Below are 26,564 nucleotides of genomic sequence, written 5' to 3'. Positions count from 1 at the left end.
ACAAAATGCTAACAAATTAAAAAAAAAACAAAAGAAAAAAAAACGATATCTTAACAGTATGAACCAGGCGACCTCACTCTATTGCTTTTGATGTTATGTGCACGGGAATCTAATGTCAATGTGTCATTTATCAGTCTAAGAAACATCCCTCGATGAGCGAGAGAATTATTGCACTGCATTCGGTGCAAGTTCCTGTTGGAGAGATATCAAGAAAGCTTAATAAACCGGAGAGAATCATACATAGATGAATAAAATTGTTTAAAGAACGGCAAAATTTAGAACATGGGCCTAGAGGTGGAACACCTCGGAGCACCACAAGAGAGCAAGACAATACAGTAGTGTAAATGTTGCTGAGCAACATTCATTTGTGAACTTTGAATTCTAGTGCCTCGTCACAATATTGCTGAACCAGGAATCATAACTAGCTCTACGCTTATGACTGGTGTCTGATGAATACTTTAGATGAAGAGGAAGAGATTTTTAAATCTACACTTTAAGTCTTTGATAGTTGTCTAATGAATAAGTCTAATGAATAAGCAAACTTTTCTTTGATGGATGAAAGATTCAGTTAGGCTTACTCTTTTTGTTTTGTTTTTCATCGGTGGCCAGTGAATACCACGGATAGAGAGGGAAACAGTTTCAATGATGCATGCATTTTTTTTCTTCAAAACCTAAAGAATACATTTTATTGGGAGATACTTTATTAACATCGGCCTAATCCTTCCATCACTCCTATACACCACCTCTGCTCTCTTCTACATCTCAGGCGACTAAATCCGACTTCTCACTATGAACTCCATCTCGTGAAAGCATCACTAATGTTAACGGTTATTTTAAAATTCCCAGCACCGACAACGGACGCCTTAAAGTGCATGTTTATAAAATATTTTCTGTTCAAAGAAACTTTATCTTTCATTCCACAAAATATGTGCATACACTCGTGTTACACCCTGTAGCCGTCAAAGAGGAACCCTTGATTAAAGCAGTAGGTTTTTCTTGAAAAAAAAACATATGAAATAGACTTAAACGAGAACGTCACCTTTCATATTTCTTACCTTTCAGCTACTTATAATATGCTTATGGTAGTAGGTCTAGTAGGTATAAATGTGAAACTAATTTGAATTAATTTCTATTTAGAAGAAATGAATAGCTACAAAAAGATCAACCTAAGAAAGCTTTAAGGAAAGTAAGCCTTTCCTAATGTATTCATCAGGTTTGACTCCCACAGATTTCCAAAGTGTCCAAATGAAACAAGACTGTTACCACGTGAGGCGAGTACACCAGGTGAGGAGGGACGTCGTCACCTGGAGACGATATCGTTGTCGTGGTCACCACTCCATGGGTGACCGCAGCAGGCCCAGACATAGAACCGCCGCCCCTGGACACTAGGCACGCCCTGCAAATCGAAGGATGCCCATACCTCACCAAGGTCCACCCTCGTGGCAATAGCACCTGCGGAAATAACAGTAGTAGTGATTAGTGGGGGGGAAGTCCCCTCGCGTGGGGGGGTGAGCCCCACACCGAACGAGCGGAAGACCCCGAATACAATTGTACATCGGGCACCGAGCGCCCTCCCCCGCGCTCGACGGATCGGACGAGGAGAAGAACCCAGATAACCTCCCCCCCGAAGGGGAAGGTCCATCTGTGGGAGCTGAGCAGGGGGGGGATTCTCGTTCCCCACGCCCGCACAGCACCCATGTACCCAATAATAATAATAAGAGCCCGAGAGCAATCGTGCCCTCGGCACCGAATACAAGGGCATAAGGATCAATTCCCTGACTGAGCGGAACTTGAACCAAATAAATATTGATGCAATCAATAATAAAAGGAATAACATGAAAAAGAATCTTGCATTACGATTCACTTCACAATGAATAAGTCTCGGAGCGAGCGCATTTGCGCCCTCGTACCGAGCGCAAGGGTAAAAGGATCCATTCCCGATTATGAACGGAAACCTTGATCCATAATGAATTGATGCAATCAAAATATATATGAAAAATGAAAAAGAATACTGCGCTTGCAATTTCACTTCATACAAAATAAAAAGGGGAAAGGATCAATTTCCGGGTAAGAGCGGAAACTGATCCAAAATGAGTATTGCTACAATCAAAATAAATATATGAAAATGAAAAAGAATACTGTACTTGCGATTCACTTCCATACAGAATAAGTTTTCGTGCCGAGCAGCGCATTCGCTCGGCAATGAGCATACAGGTCAAAAAATATAAATGAAAGGGCACTTACTTTACGGTTTTCATCTACACATTTCCAACCAAAATATAAGCTCGGAGCGAGCGCTCTCCCGCCCTCGGCACCGAGCATACACAATACAAGGATCATTTTCTGGGAAAAATGCATTCCCGCACTTACGCCCTTCAGTCCCGGCACTCGGGTAATCGGAGGGCGTGGAGAAACCAAGATCCTTTAATTCACAATTGAATTCAATGGAAATAAATATGAAATGATTGTACTTACAATTCAGCTTCACTATATAAATAGAAAAAGAAAAACACAACCATGCGAAAGCAACGACGATGAAGCGGGCAGAGAGCGATGATACATGCTACACGCCAGCAGGCCGAAAGCAAAAGTGATTTGTTTACCTCCCAGTCGCGCGCGCGCGCCTGTCGGACAAGCAGTTAACCACCGAACCCCTTGTTCGAAAGTTTACGACCTATCCAGCTGCCGCTAGTACCTTCCTATTGTAAAAGGACCGAAGGTTTGTATGCCGTGTCGGAACAAATATATATATGCACATATATACATATACATATATATATAACAGTATATATATATATAATATATATATATATATATATATATATATATATATATATACATAATATATATATATATAATATATATATATATATATATATATATATATATATATATATATATATATATTAAAAAATTGGAGCTGCAGCTTTCGGAATCATACTTGTAGGCTTCCAGGGAAAGGCATTCGATATAATTGAAGGTTTATTGCTGATGCCGACATTTCACAACTACATTGTTGCATTTTCAAGGCTGAAATACAGCGAGTTGATTCTTAATAATTAATCATAAAAAACTTCATAATAAAATATAAAATATAACTAAAATCACTTATTTAAATGTTAACTATTTAAAAATATACATATATAAAAGCAAAAAAGACACAAAAAAACACACCATTGGCACGAAAATGACCTACCCAGACGGGAGTTGAAAGGAAACTGTTGAAACAAAGTTACAATAATAATAAAACAAGGCACACGTACAGTAAGGCACGACGAGACAAATAGGGCCGTTAAGCAATGAACAATTGTGTAGATGAGGTTTTTTTTTGGTGTGTTTAATGATGGGACAGTTAATTTATCATATGGACTCTAGGGTTGTTAGGTCATTGTTTTTGCGCGGTTTGTCCTATTATCTGAAAATCTTTGTTATCTATGTATGTTTTGCATAATTTGGAATGATTCCTTATATGGATTGCTCTGGGTTGGACAGTCTGCTTCCAGTTCTAAAAACTAATTCCTCTATGGGCGTCTATGCGTACCCTTAGCAGTCGTTTGGTACTCCAACGTAAGTCCCCTGGTTTACACCTGGGGCAAGTATACTTATAAACAACGCTGGACGTAAACAACGGACTAAAATCAATTTTAGATTTAAGGCAGGCAATTCTCTCTGAATTAAATTTAGACACTTTTTCCTAAAAAAATCATCATATAAGTAAGGGAACGTTGCAAACATTTTCATTTTCGGCACAGTATGGATAGCAGTGGGCATTTCCATTTTCTTGTCTAAGAACTTGTTTAAGGCTCTGAAGAACACCCTTTGAGGAAAACAGTTATTACTAAAGTAGTTCGCCAAGTTACGACCTCTCGTGGAAGGCCATCCAACTGGACGCGTGTGTAAAGGCCCTGTGGAGGAGAGTAGAAATGGAGTTTAATTTAAAATTAGAATGACAGAAGCTGTAGAAATTCGTGCCCAAACCTGTAAAAGTATCTTTTCTATAAATCCCTGTATAAAACCCTTGTTCTTTTCTAGAGACAATAACATCCAGGAACGGTAATTATTTGTTAGATTCCTTCTCCAGGGTGAATTTGATGTTCGGGTGTTGGGTGTTAACATAGTCTAAAAAGGAGTCGGCATTAAAATCACGCTTGAAAAGAGCAAACGTGTCATCGACGTAACGTTTATAAAACAAGGGGTGGAAAGAAAGAGGGCAACTATCCAGCGCCTGTTCTTCCAGAGAACTCATAAAGATATTGGCGAACACCGGACCTAAAGGGAACCCATTGCCATCCCCTCCACCTGTCATATACAATGTTTATTAAAAATAAAGGCCGTGTCCAGCACGGCCAATTCTAAAAATTGCTTAAATAACGTCCTGTTAAAATTATGAAATAAAACACCCTCACTAGCAAACAGCTTATTTAAAATGATCTCGATGGTCTCTCCCACTGGGACGTTTGTGAATAGAGATTCCACGTCCAGGCTAACCATGATTAAGTCAGAATCCTCTTAATAATCTCATCTTTGAAACTAGCAGAGTTTTTTATTGAGTAAGAGTTTCTGCTTAAGGGTTCTAATATTGGAACAAGGTATTCCAATATTAGAACCAATCTAAAATTGATTCCCAAACCCAAAAATCCTTGCACCATCGGGTCCTTTTTCAAGCTCAAGGACAAAGTTAGTCCGTTGTTTACGTCCAGCGTTGTTTATAAGTATACTTGCCCCAGGTGTAACCAGGGGACTTACGTTGGATGTACCAAACGACTGCTAAGGGTAGCATAGACGCCCATAGAGGAATTAGTTTTTAGAACTGGAAGCAGACTGTCAACCCAGAGCAATCCAATATAAGGAATCATTCCAAATTATGCAAAACATACATAGATAACAAAGATTTTCAGATAATAGGACAAACGCAGAAAAACAATGACCTAACAACCCTAGAGTCCATAATGATAAAATTAACTGTCCATCATTAAACACCCAAACCTCATCTACACAATTGTTCATTGCTTAACGGCCCTATTTGTCTCGTCGTTGCCTACTGTACGTGTGTGCCTTGTTATTATTATTGTAACTTTGTTTCAAACATGTTTCCTTTCAACTCCCGTCTGGGTAGGTCATTTTCGTGCCAATGGTGTTGTGTTTTTTGTCTTTTTTGCTTTTTATATGTATATTTTTAATGAGTTAACATTTTTTAAATAAGTGATTTTAGTTAGTTATATTTTATTTTTATTATAGTGTTTTTATGATTAATTATTAAGAATCAACTCGCTGTATTTCAGCCTTGAAAATGCAACAATGTAGTGTGAAACGTCGGCATCAGCAATAAACCTTCAATTATATCGAATGCCTTTCCCTGGAAGCCTACAAGTATATATACTAATGATATATATATATATATATATAGAATATATATATATATATAATATATATATTATATATTATATATATATATAAGATATATATACATATAGATATATATAGATATAATATATATATATATAATATATATATATATATTTAGATATAGATATCACTTTGTGCCCCGAGATGTGGTCAAATACAACGAAAGTACTTGGCACTCTGTCTTTCATTTTTTATTTTTAAAAAATTTTCCCTGTGGCTTTGCTGTTAAACAAAATCACGTGCTTACTTTTGTGATTTTATAGTAATATATATATATATATTATATATATATATATGCATATGTATATAGATATATAGATATATATATATATATATATATATATATATAATATATATATTTTATATATATATAGATATATATATAGATATATAGTATATATATATATATATATATAGATATAATAGATATATATATATATATATAGGATATAGATATTATATTATAGATATATATATATATATATATATATAGATAGATATACATATACATATATATATATTATGTATCTATATATATATATATATATATATATACTATATATATATATATATATATATATATATATATATATATATACATATATATATATAATATACTATATATATATATATATATAGATATATATATATATATATATATATATACATATATATATATATATATATATATCTACTATATATATATATATATATATATATATATATATATATATATATATATTATATATATATTATACATAGATATACCCCATATATATATATATATATATATATATATATATATGGCCCCTAAGTAAAAATATACTGTAGTATAAGTTCCCTTCGCCCCATGAGTAAAAATATACAGTGGTACCTCGAGATACAAAAGGCTCAAATTACGAAAAACTCGAGATACGAAAGCCAGTACAAAAAATTTAACAGCTCTACATACGAAAAGTTTTCACGATACGAAAGGTTTCTGAAAGTCCGAGATTCGCCCGGATAACCATTTTGAAACTCGCTCCGCGCGCCGCCATCTTAGTACTAGTAGACTCGCCACCATCCTCCTGTTCTCCCATTGGTTCCTGATGCTAGTGACCGCCATGAGATCCTTCTCTCCTATTGGACAGCATCCCTCCCATCATGCATCTTATACGTACGTGGTGGCGTGCCTACCTCGGCCACTTCGTACCAGCATCTTTATCGTACGCACGCGGCATTCGTTCGGTCCAACGATTTCGTTTAGTAAAGTAAATTCGTTAGTGATTTTGTTGCAGTACGTATTATCGTGTTGTGCGAAAACTTTATTGTGTAACTTATACGTAAATTATGTACAAGATAACATAGTCATGGGTCCCAAGAAAGTTGAAATTCACGGAGACAAAGGTGGAGATCATCAAGAAGTACGAAGCTGGTATGCGATTGAGTGAGATCGCAAAGGAATACGGCCGTAATCCGTTGACAATAGGCACCATCCTTAAACAGAAGGATGCCATCAAAGCAGCTACACTGTCGAAGGGCATCACTATTTTGTCCAGTCTGGATAAAAGACAAACAAATCGCTGGCGATACGGTAACGGAGACGGCAATCGCCCTCAAGGCCAGCGCTATTTTCGGCGATTTGATTGCGCAGGCGGAAGACGACGGAGGGGAAGGGACTTCAACACCAACCCCAGAGTTCAAGGCTTCGCATGGCTGGTTCGAGAAATTCCGTAAACGGACTGGCATCCATTTGGTGGTGCATCATGGGGAGGCTGCCAGCTCGGACACGAAAGCGGCCGAAGCATTTAAGAAAACTTTCGATGAGATGATGACCAAGGAAGGCTACAGTTCTCAGCAGGTTTTCAACTGTGATGAGACTGGCCTTTTTTGGAAAAAAATGCCTCATCGGACGTACATCACGGAGGAAGAGAAGAAGCTACCCGGGCATAAGCCTATGAAAGGCAGGCTTACGCTCGCACTTTGTTCCAACGCCAGTGAGGATTGCAAGGTCAAGCCCCTACTTGTCTATCATTCCGAGACTCCTTGAGCCTTCAAGGCCCACAAAGTGCTGAAGGAGAAGCTTCCAGTGATGTGGAGAGCTAATGCAAAAGCCTGGGTAACGAGGCTTTTGTTCACTGAGTGGGTAATCTGTGTTTCGGCCCGACAGTGAAGAAATTTTTGGAAGAGAAGCGCCTCCCTCTGAAATGTCTGCTGGTGTTGGACAATGCCCCTCCCGACCCTCCTGGCCTCAAGGAAGATATCCTAGTGGAGTATTCCTTTGTCAAGATTCTTTTTCTTCCGCCCAACACCACCCCTCTCCTCCAGCCCATGGACCAGCAAGTGATAGCGAACTTTAAGAAGCTGTACACGAAACATCTTTTTCAAGAGATATTTCGACATCACCAATACCACAAACCTCACCTTGCGTGAATTTTGGAAGGAGCATTTCGACATCGTCATTTGTATCCGACTCATCAACCAAGCTAGGCAGGAGGTTTCGAGGCGAACCTTGAATTCCTCGTGGAGGAAACTCTGGCCTGATGCCGTATCCGCCCGAGACTTCGAGGGATTCGACGTGGGCGAAGCTGGTGTTGCAGAGTCCGAAACAGTTGGCGATCCCGAAACTGTTTCCCAACCAGATCTTGACAAGATCGTTGCACTCGGCAAGTCCATGGGGCTGGTCGTCGACAACATCAACGACCTTCTCGAGGAGCACCAAGAGGAGCTTACGACGGATGACCTGAAGGAGTTGAAGGCCATGCAACATAACGTTGTTCAAGAGGAGTTCTCTGGCAGCGGCGAGGAAGAGGAGGATGACCCTATGACAACGGCATAAATTAAGGATGTTGTAGCCGCCTTTCATAAAGTGCAATCGTTTATCAAAAAAGACACCCCGAAAAGGCTCACACAGGTCATATGCTTGCGCAGTTCGATGACGTTTGCCTGAGTCTTTTGAGGAACATTGTGAAAAGTAGGCAGAGGCAATCTTCCTTGGATCGTTATTTTTTAAAGAGGCCTTCAGCATTAGCAGGAGTAAGCATAAAGGAAGAACCGAGTGATAAAAAACAGAAAGATGAAAGCAAAAAGGAAGAACCAAGTGATGAAAAAAAGAAAGTTGAAAGCAAAAAGAAAGAACCAAGTGATAAACAGAACGTTGAAAGTGGTGATGAAGTTGAAATTCTGTAAAAAAAAAAAAAAAAAAAAAAAAAAACCTACGTAAAAGTAAAAAAAAAAAAAAAAAAAAAAAAAAAAAAAAAAAAAAAAAAAGTTAAAAATCAAAAAAAGAAAAAAAATTTAATTTTTAGTTTTTTGTAAAGTTAAGTGTTACAGTTTTGTTAATGTGTTTCGTAAATTTTAGTTTTAGTTTTCCTTAAATTTTTTATGTGTTTTCGTAAAGTTTCAGTTCTTTGCACCAATAGTAGAGTATTGACATTGATACATATCTAACAGAGGTAACATTAACCAGTTATCGGTGCCAAAATAAAGTTATTGGTGCCGATAACCGCTGAAAATCGCATATCTTCGCTTATCATCGAGCCGTCGGAATGGAACCTTCACCAGTAACCGAGGACTGCCTGTATTATATTTGGGGCTGGCTCATAAGTCTTTAGACACACTTTTCCTTGGTTCTTGTGGTGGCTGCCCAGCAAGTTGTGTGGTTCATTTGGCTCCCTTAGGGGACACATGCATTTCATCTAAGGTGTTCAGAAGCGAAAGAGGTGTGCAAGTGACTGGTCTCCTCCCCTCTCTCCTTTACTTGTCTCTCTTAAGACAGAGACAGGAAGCAATCCATCACATGCTGGACTGACAAGTTTTTGGGTGACAACATGGCAAGGCTATCCTGTCCTTCATATTGTGCAGATGGTTTGGATATGTCCCACCCCTTCCCCCACAGACAAAGGGGGAGAAGATATGCAGTAAAACAAACTTGTTGGTCTTTTCAGCAAGTCTTACTGTCTCTGACACTCTGGGATTCTTCCAACCCTTATTCTTTTGTAAGTAATGGTGTACCTCATTACTTTACGCCCAGAAGTCTAGCAGTTGCAACATCCCATATGCCCAACAAGCCCGAAGTCTAGCAGTTGCAACATCCTGTATATCTAACAAGCTAGAGGTGCAGGATTCCTTCCTTATTTCTTCCAGACCAGAAAGGTATTCTTGGGTGTGTAGAACCAACCAGTCGGCTCAGAGATTTACTCATACACCACCTTCCAATGGGTAAGTCTCCTTTGTAAAGACTGAAGGTTTGTATTTGTGTAGGAACAAATAGCACTGGGATTTTTCCAACCCTTTTACTTTTGTAAGTAATGGCGTACCTCATTACTTTATGCCCAGAAGTCTAGCAGTTGCAACATCCCATATGCCCAACAAGCCCGAAGTCTAGCAGTTGCAACATCCCATATGCCCAACAAGCCTGAAGTCTAGCAGTTACAACATCCCATATGCCCAACAAGCCTGAAGTCTAGGAGTTGCAACATCCTGTATATCCAACAAGTTAGAGGAGTAGGATTCCTTCCTTACTTCTTCCAGACCAGAAAAGTATTCTGGTGGTAGAACCAACCAGTCAACTGAGAGATTTACTCAGACACCACCTTCCAATGGGTAAGTCTCCTTTGTAAAGACAAGGTTTGTACGTATTTGTGTCGGAACAAATAGCAAATTTAAAAAAAAAATTATTTTTCCTACCATACAGACTTTAAGGTCTTTACATTTATAGCCCACCTCAACCACCCCTCATTCTGCTGCCTGGGCCAAAAGGCAAAGTGATTGCCGATTGACTAGTGGGCAGAGCTTCCACCCTTCCATTGGTAGTTGATGACCTTGTTTGAAAGTTAAATGGCCATTCCAGCGCACGTCCGCAAGCTATATCCTATGTAAAGCTCTTCAGGTTTGTATGTTAGGAAAAATACAAATTTTACTTTAAAATTTTGCTATTTTTCTGAGTTTCCCTTCATAGAATTGGACTTTGTTAAGTTCCCTCCATTCTATCATATTGTGTTTCTTTCTGCCGGAATTCTAAGTTGTTCTTCCTCTATGAACTGTGTTCTTTCCCACTGGCTGCCCTCATATCACTTGTACCCAAACCATATCAGGCTTTAAAAAGTTAGCTACTGGGCTAAGCAAAAATTATTTTATGAAGATAAACAATTCATGTAAAAGACTAACCAGTTTAATCATATGTAGCAAATTAGATGTGATGTGTTTGATTCAGACCATTCTAAATAAAACTTAAGTATGTAGTAGTATGTTCGTAAAAGTAGAAAGAATCCACAGTTTCTGAGAAGTAAGTTAAACCAGATACTTTTTAATAATTATTTTGAATTTAGCTAGACACTAAGTAATTACTATAATATATATATAGAGTGGACCCCCTGGTACCCCCTCTTTCATAAAATGCATTTTTTTGATTAAAAAAACTAATTGTTTTAAAAAACCAGGAAATTAAAAATTTTTTTAGTGGGTTTTTCCTTTGAATTTTAACTAACAAAATAGGTGGTTTTTTAAGAAAATTTTTATCAGGGGTTCCAACTAATTTGCGGGTTCTAACTATTCATGGGGGGGTGGGGGTCATGGGAACGCATCCCCGCAATAAAACGGGGTACCCACCCCGGTGGTGTTGTGTATATACATAATATATATATATATATATATTAATATATATATATATATATATTATACAATATAATATATATATATTATATATATATATATATATATATTATATTATATATATATATCGATATATATCTATATATATATATATTATAGATATTATATATATATATATATATATATATATATATAATATATATATATATATATATTATATTATATATTATATATATATATTATTTATTTATATATAATATTATTATATATTACAATTAATATTATATATAGTATCATAGATTATATAAGTAATTATATCTATAGTATTATTATATATATTTATATAATATATAATATTAATATATAATTATATATTATATATATATATAATATATGTATATATATTAATTATATATATAATATATATATTATATAAATATAGTATTATTATATATATATTATATAATTATTTATTATCTTATAATAATATATCTCTTCTATATTAATATATATAATTTAATTATATATATATATTATTATTTTATATATTATATAATATTATTATCTATCTAATATATATTATTAATATATAAGTATATAGGTATATATAATATATATATATTATAATATATATATTATTATATATATAATAATTAGATTATAATATAATATTATATATATATATAATAGATATTATTTATATATATATATATTTATATATATATTATATTATTATTAATATATATATTATTATTAATATATATTAATATTATATATCATATATAATTATATATAATTATATAATATATTAGGATATATATATATAATTATATATATATATATTATATATTATATATATATCCTATGCTATATAATATATTATTGCTATATTACCAGTTAAACAGGCATTTACTTGTTTTGTATATGCATTCAAATTTCAGAATGATAAACATGTTTTATATTCATTTTACTTTTTTCAGGTCAAAAGATAAATGTGACATTGATGTTATTCGAGAGAACCACAGATTTTTATGGGATGACAAGGACACTCCTGACACTTGGGAATGCCAGCTTGCCAAGAAATACTTTGACAAACTTTTCAAGGAGTATTGCATCTGTGATCTGTCTCGCTATAAAGAAAATAAGGTATTGTGTTGATTGTTGGTAAGCTATTGATAATTTGCCACAATTTACATTAATTGACATTACAAGTCTTAATGTAGTACGTGACATACCTATTTTCTGTAGTCAAAAAGTATATTCTTGTACTCATACTCTTGTGTTATAGGTAGCCAAGTATTGGTATGAAAAAATTGTATAAAATTAAAATGTTTTAAGGTAAACCATGATACAGTACAAGTTCAGCCCCTTTTAGATGCAAAATTGAACCAGCTCAAAGCAGTTGTATTGTTAGATGTTAGGTGAATCATTAAGAGACTCAGTTACCTTGAGATAATGTGTTGTACATCCAAATTTATGTTTTGAATTGTTTTCAAAAGGAGGGTGGGTATGTCTTACATATGCAGGCACTTTTGCACTGAGGATAAACAGCTCAAACACTAAAGGTTTAGCAAATATGATCCATGGGTTATGAGGAGCTTGTATCCCTTAAGGTAGAGTGGCTTGTTTCTTGAATCTGGGCAGCTCATGTCCTTTGACACTGAGTGGTTATAATCCTTAAAAGTTGCATGTCTTTGGTCAGTAAGTAATAAGTGTCTTTGAAACTTTGTAGATGAGTACGTATCTCAGTTCCTTACTAGACGAGTTGCCCAAGTTCATTCATTAAATTGAGCAGTCACTAAATAGTTGTAAAGATGAGCGAGCAGTGTTGATCAACTTGTAAGCAGCTCATTAATATAGAAGGAGACCAGCTCTGTTTCAAGCAGTCAACTGGTGAGATAGAGTCTGGGAAACGAATGTTCCCCTGAAGGATACCATGAATAAATTGGTTTGCATTAATATAGTAGTGTCTTTGTCATGTGTAGTGCTTTCAGTGCATCTTGTGGTGCACTGTAGGCTTACCGAAGGGTGTTTGCAGCATCCCCCCCCTTTAGCCTCTAGCTGCAGCTTTTAGCATTTTACTTATACATTATTGCTTCGTTTCTTCCATCCTTCTGTCCAACTTCTCTATTATTTCTCAGTGCAGTTGTGAGGTTTTCTCTGTTCCACATATAGGTCCCTTACTTAGAGTGAAATTTGCTAATTAACAAGGACAGTCTTACAACAACCTACACAGTATGGTACCCAAAGGCTACCTATCATAGCTTATAGTCCAGCGTAATTCCAAATGGAGTATGTAATATCCTATTTTAATTGGTATTTTGTAATTATTCAGTTTAAAGTACTTTATTTACTTGTTATTGAATTCAGAAATATACGTACCTGCTACACATAGTAATGCTTCTGGCAATATCTGTACATGTTCCTGTACCTACTAATGCTTACAAGATGTGTAAAATATCAATAAAACAAGCACTGTTTATCCCAAAACAAGAGAGAGAGAGTTACAAGTGTTACAAGGATTAAGATGTCTCAAAGACTTGTTAGTCCATCCGAGGAGACATCATGTGCTTACTTATCTGTAGGAGCAGGTTTTACTGTGCATTCATAGTGTCCTAATGATTTTGTCCTGCTTTCTCTTAAACTCTTCCACACTGTTGCTGTTTACAACTTCTGGTGGCAGTTTATTCCATGTGTCACATATCTTGTATGTAAAGAAGTTCCCACAATGGGATGTGTTGTATCTCTTCAGTTCTAGTTTCCATCCATTATTTCTTGTCTGGTTTTTGTTTAATGTAAATAGGTCACTGTCTACTTTTGTTATGCCTCTCAGTATTTTAAATATTTCTATTAGTTGTCCTTGCAATCGCCGTGTTTCTAAGCCATACATGTTCAGGCTCTCTAGTCATCTTCGGTAACCTATTTGCCTGATGGATGGAATTAACTTTTGGCTCTTGATTGTATTCCTTCTAATCTATTTATGTCTTTTCTTATGTTTGTGACCAAAACTGTACTGCATATTCAAGATGGGGTCTAACTAATGATGTGTAGAGCTGCAGCACTGTTTACTTATTTCTGTATTTGAACTGCCTCTTTATGTATCCCACTAGTTTCTGTGCCTTCTGTTCAGCTATTATGCACTGTTTTTTTTATTTGAAGTCCTTGGTAATAATGACTCCTAGGTCCTCCTCTTGTTCTACACTCTTATGTCATTCCCAAGCAGCATGTAGCTGGCATGAGGGTTGTTTGTTCCTATTTGTAACACTACACTTATCTATGTTAAAAGGCATTTGCCATTTTTTTTTTACCAATCTCCTCTTTTTATTAGATCATTTCTTAAACTTTCCACTGCATCTGGGTTTGCTGCATTTACACCTAGTTTGGTGTCATCTGCAAATTTGGCCATCCTGCTAGTTAAGCTTATATAAATGTCATTAATGTAAATCAAAAACAAGAGAGGGCCAAGGACAGAACCCTGGGGAACTCCTCTTGTTACATCTGCCCATTCCGATTCTTCACCATTTATTACGACTCTGTTTTTTATAAGTTATCCAGTCTTCGGCCCAGTTTAAAGCTCTAACTTTTGTCATCAGTTTCTTGTGTGGGACTTTGTCAAAGGCCTTTTGGAAATCTCAGTAGAGTATATCTATTGCTCTACTACTGTCGTAAATACCAAGCATGTTATGAAAAAACTCCAAGAGGTTTGATAGGCATGATCCGTTTTGTCTGAAACCGTGTTGGCTGTTTAACAAGTTGTTTCTATCAATGTGATCCACAGTTTGATCTGCAATTATGGACTCAAAAATCTTGCAAACGACTGACGTTAGACAGATTGGTCTATAATTTCATGGCTTTTCTCTTGGACCTTTTTTTGTAAATTGGGGGCACATTACCTAGTTTCCATCCTTTTGGTACCTTTCTTTGTTCAGCACTTTTTCTGTAGAGTTTATATAGGTGAGGAACTATCTCTTCTTTTAGCTCTTTAATTTCTCTTGGATGAATCCCATCCAGGCCAGGAGATTTGAATTTGTTGAGTTTGTCTATTTTGTTTTTATTGTCCTCTTCTGTAAATATTATTTTGTCCAACGGTTCTGTCCCTTCATATTCAATAGCAGGTTCTGGTATTGAGGTATTGTCTTCAATTGTGAATACACTAGTAAAAAAGCTATTTTTTATTGGTTTCTTACTATTCACATGTGCAAAGAATTCTTTGGGATTTTCTTTACAGACTGATGCAACTCTCTTATCCTCACTTATCTTTGCATTTCTTGCTAATTTGTCCACCAATCTACAGAGTTCTTTATGCCTGCTTGCTTCTACTGGTGTTGGGTGTGGGTTCATTGATTTGTGCAATCTGTCTCTTTCTCTTATTGTATTAATAATTTCTCTGTTGAACCACTTAGGCTGAGGTTTGCCATTTGTTAGTATTTGCCTTAATGGTATACAACTAGAGTGTTTTTCTGTGTATTCCTCATGAAAGGCTTCCCAGTGTTTATCTATGCCTGTGTTCTTGTCGTACTCTAAATTTTTAACGTGCTCCTTTAGCTTTTTTAGGTATTGTCAATGGTAGTCTAATCTCATTAATATCTTCTCTTTTTTCATGTTGGACATTAATTTGAAATGAGATAATTTTATGGTCACTTGCCTAGATTTGTGCCTACTGAAAGGTCAGACACTAGATTATCTTCTGTTGATAGGACGAGGTCTAGTACATTGTTTCCTCTGGTAGGTTTGTCAACCCATTGGTGGAGGAATTCATATTTTACAAAATCTAAAAGTCTCTTTCCTTCTTCGTTTGATGCGTAGGTCATCGTGTCCCAGTGTATTGCTGCATTGAAATCTCCCATTATTATACAGTTTGTTGTTTATCTCTTGTCCTAGTAGTGCATATAGATCCTCATCGGACATTTGTGATTGATGGGGAGATCTGTACACTAGTATTAGAGTTATCTTCCTCCCTAGGCTGTTTAAGTTGATGCCAATCACTTCTCACATGGTTGTAATTTTACACTCTATTGGACTGAGGTGGTCCCTAACTTATCTATGTTAAAAGACATTTGCCATTTTTTTTTTACCAATCTCCTATTTTTATTAGATCATTTCTTAAACTTTCCACTGCATCTGGGTCTGCTGCATTTACACCTAGTTTATTAAGTCTATCTTTTTTTAACAATTTATATCCAGCTATGTGGTACTCTCCTACAAAGTCTCTCATTGCCTCTTGTATCCATGTTTCTATGATACCTATTATGTCTAATTCCTCATTTGCTACCAATGCATTGAAGAGATCTACTTTGTTCGGAATAGATTGTGCATTAAACTGCGCCACTCTAAGGGACTTTTCTATCTTGAGAGAGAGAGAGAGAGAGAGAGAGAGAGAGAGAGAGAGAGAGAGAGAGAGAGAGAGAGCAGGTTTTACTATTCATTCACTGTGTCCTAATAAGATCTAGATAGAGAGGAGAGAGCAGTTTTTAAACTATTCTTACTGTGTCCTAATAATTTTATCTAGAGATAGAGAAAGGAGCAAACACATTGTAAGTGCGTAGTTTATTTAGTTAGATGCATGGTTTGCGGTGGTAGGTGTCTGTTTCCCAAATATTAGTACAGGCAGCCCCTGATTACTGTTGGTATTGGTTACCTGCATTTCAGTTTTATGGTGCTTGTTCAGTATATATTCATAACTGGTATTTACGCTTCATGGGGTTTATAGCACTTGTCTGGTTATCGGTGACTTAGCCGAAGTGCCTTGACTGCCTCATAAAATACATACATAACGAATATGCATCTTTTCTTTGGCTCTTTCAAAAAGTTTTCCTTTACTTCGCTTTATCCAATAATACTGTATATAGTCTTATATTACTAATGTATCATAAAATACTTACAAACAAACCGATCATGTTTTGGTTTGGGAAAATCAGCTAATGGAGGTAAGTTTATTTTGCCACATTTAACTCAATGCAGAGTGAGTTTCTTGCTTATATTTAGCATGAATTATCTCTAAAAACTATTTATATGGGACAAAGTTATGTTTCATTATATGAAGTGTATTAAAGTTGAAATATGACCTAAATAGTACGTCTTCTTGTGAACTAGATTTATTTTTATTTCTTTAATTGATGGTGCCGGGAACATGTTTTTTTGTGTAAAATATTAATAGATTCCTTTAGCTATTTTTACCATAGTTCATCATAATATGAACTTAATGTATTTTATCTGTTGGCATGAAAAAACAGTAAAATCTGTTCTTCCATACCCAGCTTTTTTATCGAAATACTTCTTCCATACCCAGCTTTTTTATCGAAATACTTCTTTCATACCCAGCTTTTTTATCAAAATACTTATTGCAATACACCACCTGAACACCTGTATTAGCCCGAACAACACCCCACAAAATTACCCACACTTAGGAAAATTTTTAACTGCCAGCATTACCAATGCTGCAGGTAAACACTGTTTACTCACCTGTCCATGGCAGAGCCATATATTGAGAGTTTGGCCAACCTTTTGACAGGGTGCCATCTTGCTCCTGGCCTGTTCAGCTGCACTCATCCACCTACCGATGTCTCAGCTTCTCTCTCTCTTCTATCGTAGGCTGCTGATTGTTAACTTAAGGTTTCTTTCAACCATTAAGATGTTTATTAAATCACTTATGATAGTTTATGACTTTGTTACAGTTTTAACTTTGAAATACATAAGAAGTATCATGAAATTTAATACATACATGGTTTCAAAATTAACTGTTTACAGCTTTTCACATCATCATACGCTTACTCCCTAATTCACTTCCTTTTGATTTTTACGACCAAGCCTTATGAATATGCTCTTGTTTTTTAGCATAAATATGTAATCTTAAAGTGAGAAAAACTTCTGGAGCCTACCCATATGTTATGGCAAGAAGGAAAGGTCAGATTTTTTTGTCCGAGTGTTTATCAAAGGCACTAGTCGTCCTAATAAATTGCTGTTGTTTCCAAAACTATTTTCATTTGCCCTAACAATATTTTTCTGGGCTAAACCTGTGTCGCTCTGTGAAATGTTCCTTTAGCACACATTTCTAAGGTATAAATATTGCTATAAATACCAGAGAAAAAAAACTATATGGTAATGCCAGAATATTCTGGCTTGCTCACCTTTATTTAAGGTGCCGGTATGGTAACTGGGGCGAGTGAAACCACTACCAGAGGTCTTCTGCCATTTAGTCTCTTCCTTTGTCAATTTCCCTTTCAAACTAGGCGCCATACCAGCGCCATCTACCACCCACTACCGCTACTACTAGCACCTCGATAGCCATTCCTTTAAATAGCACTGTCGTTTACACTTGTGTCTTTGACTGTAACGACATTATTTTGGAATAAAATTAGATGCTATAAGCGCCAGGAATCATCGATATCTAAGTTGAGTACTGCAGTTATCAATTTATGTTTAAAGGTAGCGAAATTAATCATAAGTATGTTTTAGTTGTATGTTACATAAACGGAGCCTAGCTTGCACCGCTCCCGAGTCAGCCATTACATACATCGCTACCCGTATCTTTATGACGACTTCCAATTGGTCACCTATACTAATTAGAGTCATGTTGTTATTGATTTTGCACTCACTCAAGATTTAGTTAAATTTGTAGATCCTGACGTTTTATAATAGATATCCTGGCGCGAGGATATTTTGGACCTACTTACACAAACCAGGGAGATTCCTCCTTGGTTTGGGAAGTAGGTCAGATGGGTATTCCTTCCATCTGGAGAGGCTTCTCCCCTTCAATTCGTCGGATCAGGAGTTCAGCCTATCTCCCCCCCCCTCCCCTCTTTTCCTTGGTCTGCTCAAGGTGGATACCTCCTTCACCTTACCAGGGAATCCCTGAGGGAGGGGTGTAAGGCCCTTAGGGACCTTATTCTGTTCCATGAGCCTCCCTGGCCTTCCTCGCCAGATCGTGATTGAAATCACGTCTCGGGAAGGTTAGGCTAACCGCTCAGAGCCACCCTGGCTGTCCTGACCAGATCGTTCTGATTGAGAGAAGGTTAAGCCAGCCGCTGTTTAAACATAATTATGTACTTATCCTCTTTATCCTTATCCCCTCTCGTGCCAGGGCTATTATGTAGCGTTTATTATCACTTAATTATTGTATTTTTGTAATCAGTGGGCAGTCGGTTTATAGACCGTCAGCCCCTGTGATCGATTGGATCCACTTCTGACCGCGAGGTGTTCCACCTGGCCAGTCGTAGTGTCCAATTGATCGCGTGTGAGCCACCCTCCCTCCCCCTTTTACCTTGACGGGATGACATAACTTGCTAGCACTACTTCAGGTAGCCATCCGAGTCCTATCCCCTCTTGCAGAGGGGGTGAGGGAGAGTGATTTTATAGTCGGAAGGGGTACTCCTCGCCTTACGTAGTAGGAGTAGTACGATGGTACCTACCCAGACAAGCCCGAGTAATTTCCCGGCTCGTTAGGATGGTATTAGCCACGTACTCTCTTCTCGCCTTTCCTATCCCCAGTTCCCTTCGTTCTCTATCCGCCTGCCTCGGCGGATCCGGGATCCAGCGGAAATCGTTAGTTATGCATATAACAAACACGATTCCTTTACAATAAGATTCAGGCCTAGGTTTTACCTATTCCCTGTTTTGATCCCTAAGCTGGACCTGGGGGATAGAGAGATAGCATTGAAAGGGAACTGGGACCGGAAGGGGAATTTTGCCTTTCCTATCCTCAGTCCTCCTATACATTATTCTTATCCTTCCGCCTCCCGGCGGGCCCTGGGAATACAGCGAGGAAAAATCATTAAGTTATGCAATATAACAACAACCGACTCCCTCCATTACGATCGGATTCAGGCCTAGGTTTTACCTATTCCCGTTTCCTTAGCTAGACATGGGAGATAGAGAGATAGTGTTGCAAGAGAACTGGGACAGGAAGGAGCATAGATTCTGTGCTCCGGTTCAAAATTCATTTAGTTATTTTATTTTAATTGTTTTAAAATATGCTTTATGTTTTTGATCGGTGTACTACGCCGGGTAGTCGACCCCGGCAGGTAACCTAGAATCAAGGCATTTGTTTATCCTTACCTAGCCTCTCTCCCCCGCTTTCATTTTACCTCGGCACCCCAACCCCGGGTGGCGGTGGCCAGGAGCTAGCAGAGGGCATTCTTAGTACTAACGAAAATTCTCCAATGCTGACGGATTCGGGCCAAGTCTAACTTTTTCCCTGGTTTCGTTGCTATTAAGCTTAATACATAATATAATATAATATATAAATATATATATATATATTTATATATATATAATATATATATAATATATATATTATAATATATATATATATAATATATATAGATATATATATATATATATATATATATATATATATATATTATATATATATATATATATATAATATATATATATATATATATATATATAATATATATATATATATTATATATATATATATATTATATATATATATATTATTACAAGACATTGAGGTGAATGCATAGCGGGGTTGGAGCTGGCGGGAGAGGATAATATAAATACCTTACATAATGCATGCCGCCGCAATTTATTACAGCGACAACAATACAGAATGCAGGTCCCGCCGGAGTGATCTCCAGCGGACCTACATGTAGTGATACTCTGGTATCGATTCTAATATTACATACTCTGCCAAATACATATCCAGCGAGTCCATACGAAGATACTTATGTATCATTTTGTAATTACAGATGGTACACTGTCAGAAGACAACCTGCACTGCAACCCTGCAGCAGCAGGGCAGACAGGAAGTATGCCGCACTCACACAGGCCGTGCAGTCCAATGAACAACTTGTCGGTCTGGCAACCAGTTGTGAGTGAAGTCTGTTACAGTCTGCCTTTGGGACTTCACTACCGAGACGGTAAGTACCAATTCATTTAATGATTAGTTCACTGAATGAGATATTGTAAATAATTGGAGAGATACTGAGATAATTATCAATGTTTAGAATACTTTTAAAAGAGGATACTTTTTAAAAGTAACTATCTCTTTCAGAAGTTCCCTTATCTACCCAAATGCGGAAGTCTCAGCAACAGTACCAGTAGATTTGGCAGCCCCGATTATTGCCAAGATCCACGAAGATTAACAGGCCGTGCTGGCAGAGGACCTAGTGGGTTAGAATAAGAAGTCGTTGGAGAGGTCGCACCAATCAACCTGGACCATGAACCAATGAAGGCTGATACCCAGGACGAAGGTAGGCTATATGAAGCATTTGGTAAACGGGCAAAAGGACTACCGTTTAGCCCATCTCATTCTTCTTCATTTTAGAGTTTACCAAGAGACCTATGACTTCGAGGGATAAGGCGGGGTCGGTAATCCCTAAGGTAAGCTGAAATAGTCACTCCTAGGTCTATTACAAGTCCCTTACTAAACATTATAAACTGAAGGCTATTTGGGAAAGTTGTTCTAGTTTGTCATCAGCCACCAAACTGGTGACGAACACGACAAGATCTGCCACACACAGGCAGGCATCGAAGACAAAGGTATCTAAACCCAGATCCTAGGATCCCGGGTTTAACCCAACATGTTTTCCAGCTTGCTGAGGCGGGAAATGGGATAACCTGACTCAGCCCAATTCTAAATAACATCACAACTCAGTTATTCTCGAACATGCAAACGTCAGGTCAGCCTATTCAGTCGTTAGTAGAAGGACTGAAGATCTAGGAGACCTCGAAGTAAGGAGCCCCCCAACCAGGAAAGCCACAACTACTCTGGGCAGTACCAGACACATCTAATTGTGTCCCTTCAAATCAATAATCCTTGGTGGCTACCAGCGCATGCTCTCTTCTCAGAGGGCATGCTGACGATTGAGGACGGGGAAGGGAACCCGGCCAACAGAGGACTTCGAGTTCCTCTCACCGGGTCTCCAATTCCCTTGTTTAGGCTATGCACGTCTGACTGAGAACGCACTGATCTGTGAAGACAAAACGCCTAAGGAAATGGTCATCTTCCCCAGAGACCAAGCTCAATCAGCCTGGGTTCAAACCCTGGCAGATTGGGAATGCACAAATACCAAACTGACACGCCACAATAATCCCTTCACGATTTTTGTGGTGCTAGATGACACGTCCATTCCGTGTACCTCTAAAGTAGTAGAGATTACACTTCAGGCAACAGCAATGGACAAATCTATACATTATATCAGAGAGACGGATTTACCATACGGGTCTCTCTGGGAGGAATGGAGTGCGGGGTAGACTCCCCGGCGACTTTCTTCGTAGGCATATTGAACTAAAATTGTGCTACGACGCTCTTCAGCGAGCTTTTACCCAGACTCCCAAAAGCTCTGGTAAAGGCGAAGTATGAAGCCAGAAGTCGCTTGACTAGGTCTATCAATTCCGCCACTATAGCGGAAATGACAACCTCGGTCTATACGGACAAACCACGGTTCAAGATCCAGACAAGTCATTGCTTCACACCTTAGGTGCGATGTATATGACCTTGCAATAGCCAGGAAGAACTGCAGAAAACATGTCTTGGCCAATGCGTCTATTCACCATGAACCTAATAGACTCATCAAAGCTTAGGTCTGGTTAGCAAACTTGTTCCCTGAGACCGTAATGAACAGAACCCCGGACGAAGCAGCTAAGGTCAACCAGAGCTTGTAAGTTCGCTGGGGCTTGATCCCCAAGAGGAGATATGAGTCCTCGGGAACACAGCCCACGGGCATGAAGGGAGCAAAGGGGTTCTAGTCTTCCTAGACGATGTAACCTCAAACATTGATACAAGCTGTTCCAGTAGGCCAGCTAGGTCAACCATCCACCTCAAATGGTCAGCCACAACAGTCAAGAATCTGACAAAACCATCACCGGTATAGTTCCCTCCGCCAAGTTTAGTGGTCCGTATGGATGCTTCACTAAGCGTTTTGGGAGACTACCCCCAATATGGAAACGCTCAGGACACTTGGTTCCTAACGCCCTGCTAGCTTCATAACAGTGTTTGGAAGCTATGACAGTATTCTATTCTTAGTAACTCTCCTTAGAGAGCAGCTTTCAGCCAAGCCACATATCGGGTCATGATAACAATCTTTTCATTGACAACAAGAAACAGTGGCATCTGTCAGCAACTCACTTAGCAGGAGCAAGAACCTAGTGGCAGATGCACTGTCAAGGACAACTCCGCTACAGTCGGAATAGTCCTTAGACAACAGGTCATATAGATGGATCAGCCAACAGAATCCAGATCTCCTAGTAGAATTATTGCCACAGAATCCAACCACAAAGTAGAATTATTGTCACAGAATCCAACCACAAATTACAATATTTCATGTGCCCTCAATCTGGACCCCATGGCCCAGGCCACGGATACCAGATAGGTTGGAACATCTGGCAGAAGATTTAATTTTTCCCTCCAATAAATCTACTAAGGCAAGTTCTAGGCTAACTCCCATCCTTCTAAGGACGGATTGGGCTTTTAACCCCAACGGACTTGGGAGCAATTGTGACCTATAACTAGGGGAATTGGGACTCTGCCTCAGACGGACCCCCAACCCCAGACTGGCACGATTAGTATAACACGGCGGACGCTTCCTCAAGGATTCGGAGGATCCTAACTTTATGGAATTCATGAATGTGAACCTGGCTGTTACGTTCCTTAGGACCCTGTTTAGAAAGAGTCTACCAGCTAGGGTTATTACCATGACCAAATCTGCTTCAAGGAGCTTCTCCAGTTTGGTTCCACATTAACAGATTCATAATTTCATCGATTCTGAGAACTTGTGCTAGCTAGAACAAAATCATATTGATTTTCTTCCATCCAGAGAAGTTCTAGTATCTAGGGTTGAAATGTCCTCTAGAATGGGGAGGTGTTCAAGATTTTCAGCCAGAACCAAGGATAGTAAGATCTCATAACAAGATTCATGCATCCTTGTCTATATGCAAGTTGCCCCTTTGAACTGAAAGCATCCATTCTCTAGAAACCTATCTATGCTCCCATTGGCTGTTGGAATTTATCTCCCACAGGGCGTGGGTGGAACTTACCAGGAGATATTTTAAAAGGGGCAGGGACCTGCGGCTCATCCTGAGAAGAACTCTAGACTAGACCTAGTAGAGGTCGGCAGCTCCTGCTACCTTGGCCTGCAGACAACACTTCGCCCCTTTCTGCTCCCCCTGCCTCCTCTGGGGAAGTCCCAAGTATTTTTATATGTCCATAGTGCACAGAAATATCAACAGATAAGAAGACTACTAAGCCCAGGATTTCCAAGTACTGTGAGAGTAAATTCCAGTTCAGCCAGGGAATTGTTTTACCTCTTGTCTGTATTTCACTCCATTCTTCCAAGACGACTTCCCCCTCCTTTGTTTAGCTTCTCATTCCCCCCCATCTTGGTTCAATGCTGTGATTACTCCCCTTGTGATACCAGTAAACATCCCCTAGTAAATTCAAGCAACTGTGTAAATTAACAATCATTTTCATCCTCCCTGAGTGGCCTGTAAACTTTTGATTGAAAGAAAGTAGTGTGTAACGCTCGCCCACGTGTGCCCCCCGCCTTATGCCAGAATACTATCTCTTTGCAGACAAACACCATGCCTGATTGTGGTAGAACTTGGAAACCCTTGGAGTAAGCCTTGCATTTTCAATAACCCGTTTACGTAAAATTCTAATACCGTGTCTGGTTGCCCCCAGCCATGTTTCTGGTGGATCAACAATCAACCACCTTATTAGTTCCTGGACCTATGTAAATTAATGTAAATATAGTGCATTTAAACTAAAGTCCAGCTTTTATGTAAATTCCTCCTTCCTTAGTAATGTTGGTTTTCTGCCAGTTTTTTCCTCTTTTCTTTGTTGTAATCTCTAGTTCATCCATTCAAGGCCAATTTTTCCAGTGTTAAACTACATTTTTCAGGAGTGAATGAGCAGTTCAGAACAATATATATATATATATATATATATGACTGGAAAAATGTTCTGTTATAACAGAATTCCATCTAACAAAAGGAGCCCATAAAAACACCAAAATATAGAGAGAAAAATACTGTTTCAGAGACTGCTGTCTCCCTCTTCAGGTAGATGAATGAGAAAAGTTACAGGAAATGTATTTATACCAAGACGTCCATCCACAGGTAAGCCAATTTAGGTCACTCCCTCTGATAATCTTCCTTTAATCTTCTTAAGCATTAGTTGAATGAAATCCTTGTCGATAATATCTGAATCTCATGCTCCTTTTGAGATGTTCATTACCTGCCTCTGTTTAATCAAGGCCAATTCCATCATTTGACTCTTGTACCGATACTTGCTGCTATGAATTATATTTGACAAATTCCTGTTTATTCTGTGGTTATGTTCATTTATATGGTTGCAAATAGCCGAGTTCTGTTGTCCATACCTAACTGACCGTTTATGTTGTATCAATCTCTGGGGAAGTGATTTTCCTGTAAATCCGATGTAAGATTGGTCACAGTCCAGGCATGAGATTTCATAAATGCCTGTGTCCTTAGGGGATGTCTTTTGTTGAACGTTAATCAGGGATTTGGCTAAGGTGTTTGGGTAAGTAAATGAAAAAGGGTTAGATTTTCCAAGGGTATGGGTCACCGTCTTAATCCTGTCCAGGTGTGGAATTTTTATTTTATTGTTGGGTGTGTGTCTGATCTTGTCTTGAGGAGGTCAGTAGAAAATAAGACGGTGACCCAGACCCTCAGAAAATCTAACCCTTTTGCATTTACTTACCCAAGCACCTTAGCCACATCCCTGATTAATGTTCAACAAAAGACATCCCCTAAGGACACAGGCGTTTATGAAATCCCTTGCCTGGACTATGACCAATCTTACATCAGATTTACAGGAAAATCACTTGCCCAGAGATTAATACAACATAAACGGTTGGTTAGGTATGGACAACAGAACTTGGCTATTTTCAACCATATAAATGAACATAACCATAGAATAAACTGCAATGTGTCATGTATAATTTATAGCAGCAACTGCCGGTACAAGAATCAAATGATGGAATCGGCCTTGATTAAACAGAAGCAGGTAATGAACATCTCAAAAGGAGCATGGGATTCAGATATCACCGACAAGGTTTTTATTCAACCAACACTTAAGAAGATTAAAGGAAGATTATAAGCGGGAGTGACCCAAAATGGCTTACATGTGGATGGACCTCTTGGTAAAATACAACCTTTCCTGTAACTTTTCTCATTCATCTACCTGAAGAGGGAGACAGCAGTCTCTGAAATATAGTATTTTCCTCTCTATATTTTGGTGTTTTTATTGACTCCCTTTTATTAGATAATATATATATATATATATGTGTATATATATATATATATACTATATATCATAATATATATATAAATATATATATATATAGATATAAATATATATATATATATATATACTATATATATATATATATATATATATATATATATATATATATATATATATATATATATATATATATATAAATATAGATATATATAGAGATATATATATAGATATATATATATATATATATATATATATATATATATATGTGTGTAGATATATATATATATATATATATATATATATATATATATATATATATATATATATATATACAGTG

General features: G+C 37.5%; 1 protein-coding gene across 1 annotated transcript in view; it reads left to right on the top strand.

The window, feature by feature from the left end:
- The window catches only part of LOC135219342 (protein FRA10AC1 homolog), a gene marked incomplete in the record, with an annotated part of 130,298 nt that overhangs the window by 54,073 nt on the left and 49,661 nt on the right, over positions 1-26,564 (top strand). Inside the window, 1 exon segment of the mRNA XM_064256018.1 lies at positions 11,979-12,144. Within this exon segment, the coding sequence (XP_064112088.1) occupies positions 11,979-12,144 (166 nt within the window).

This window comes from Macrobrachium nipponense, chromosome 1 (genome assembly GCF_015104395.2).
Source record: "Macrobrachium nipponense isolate FS-2020 chromosome 1, ASM1510439v2, whole genome shotgun sequence".
In the NCBI taxonomy this organism is placed as follows: domain Eukaryota; kingdom Metazoa; phylum Arthropoda; class Malacostraca; order Decapoda; family Palaemonidae; genus Macrobrachium; species Macrobrachium nipponense.
The sequence above is the reverse complement of the archived record's forward strand: the minus strand, read 5'-3'. Positions and strand labels throughout refer to the sequence as shown.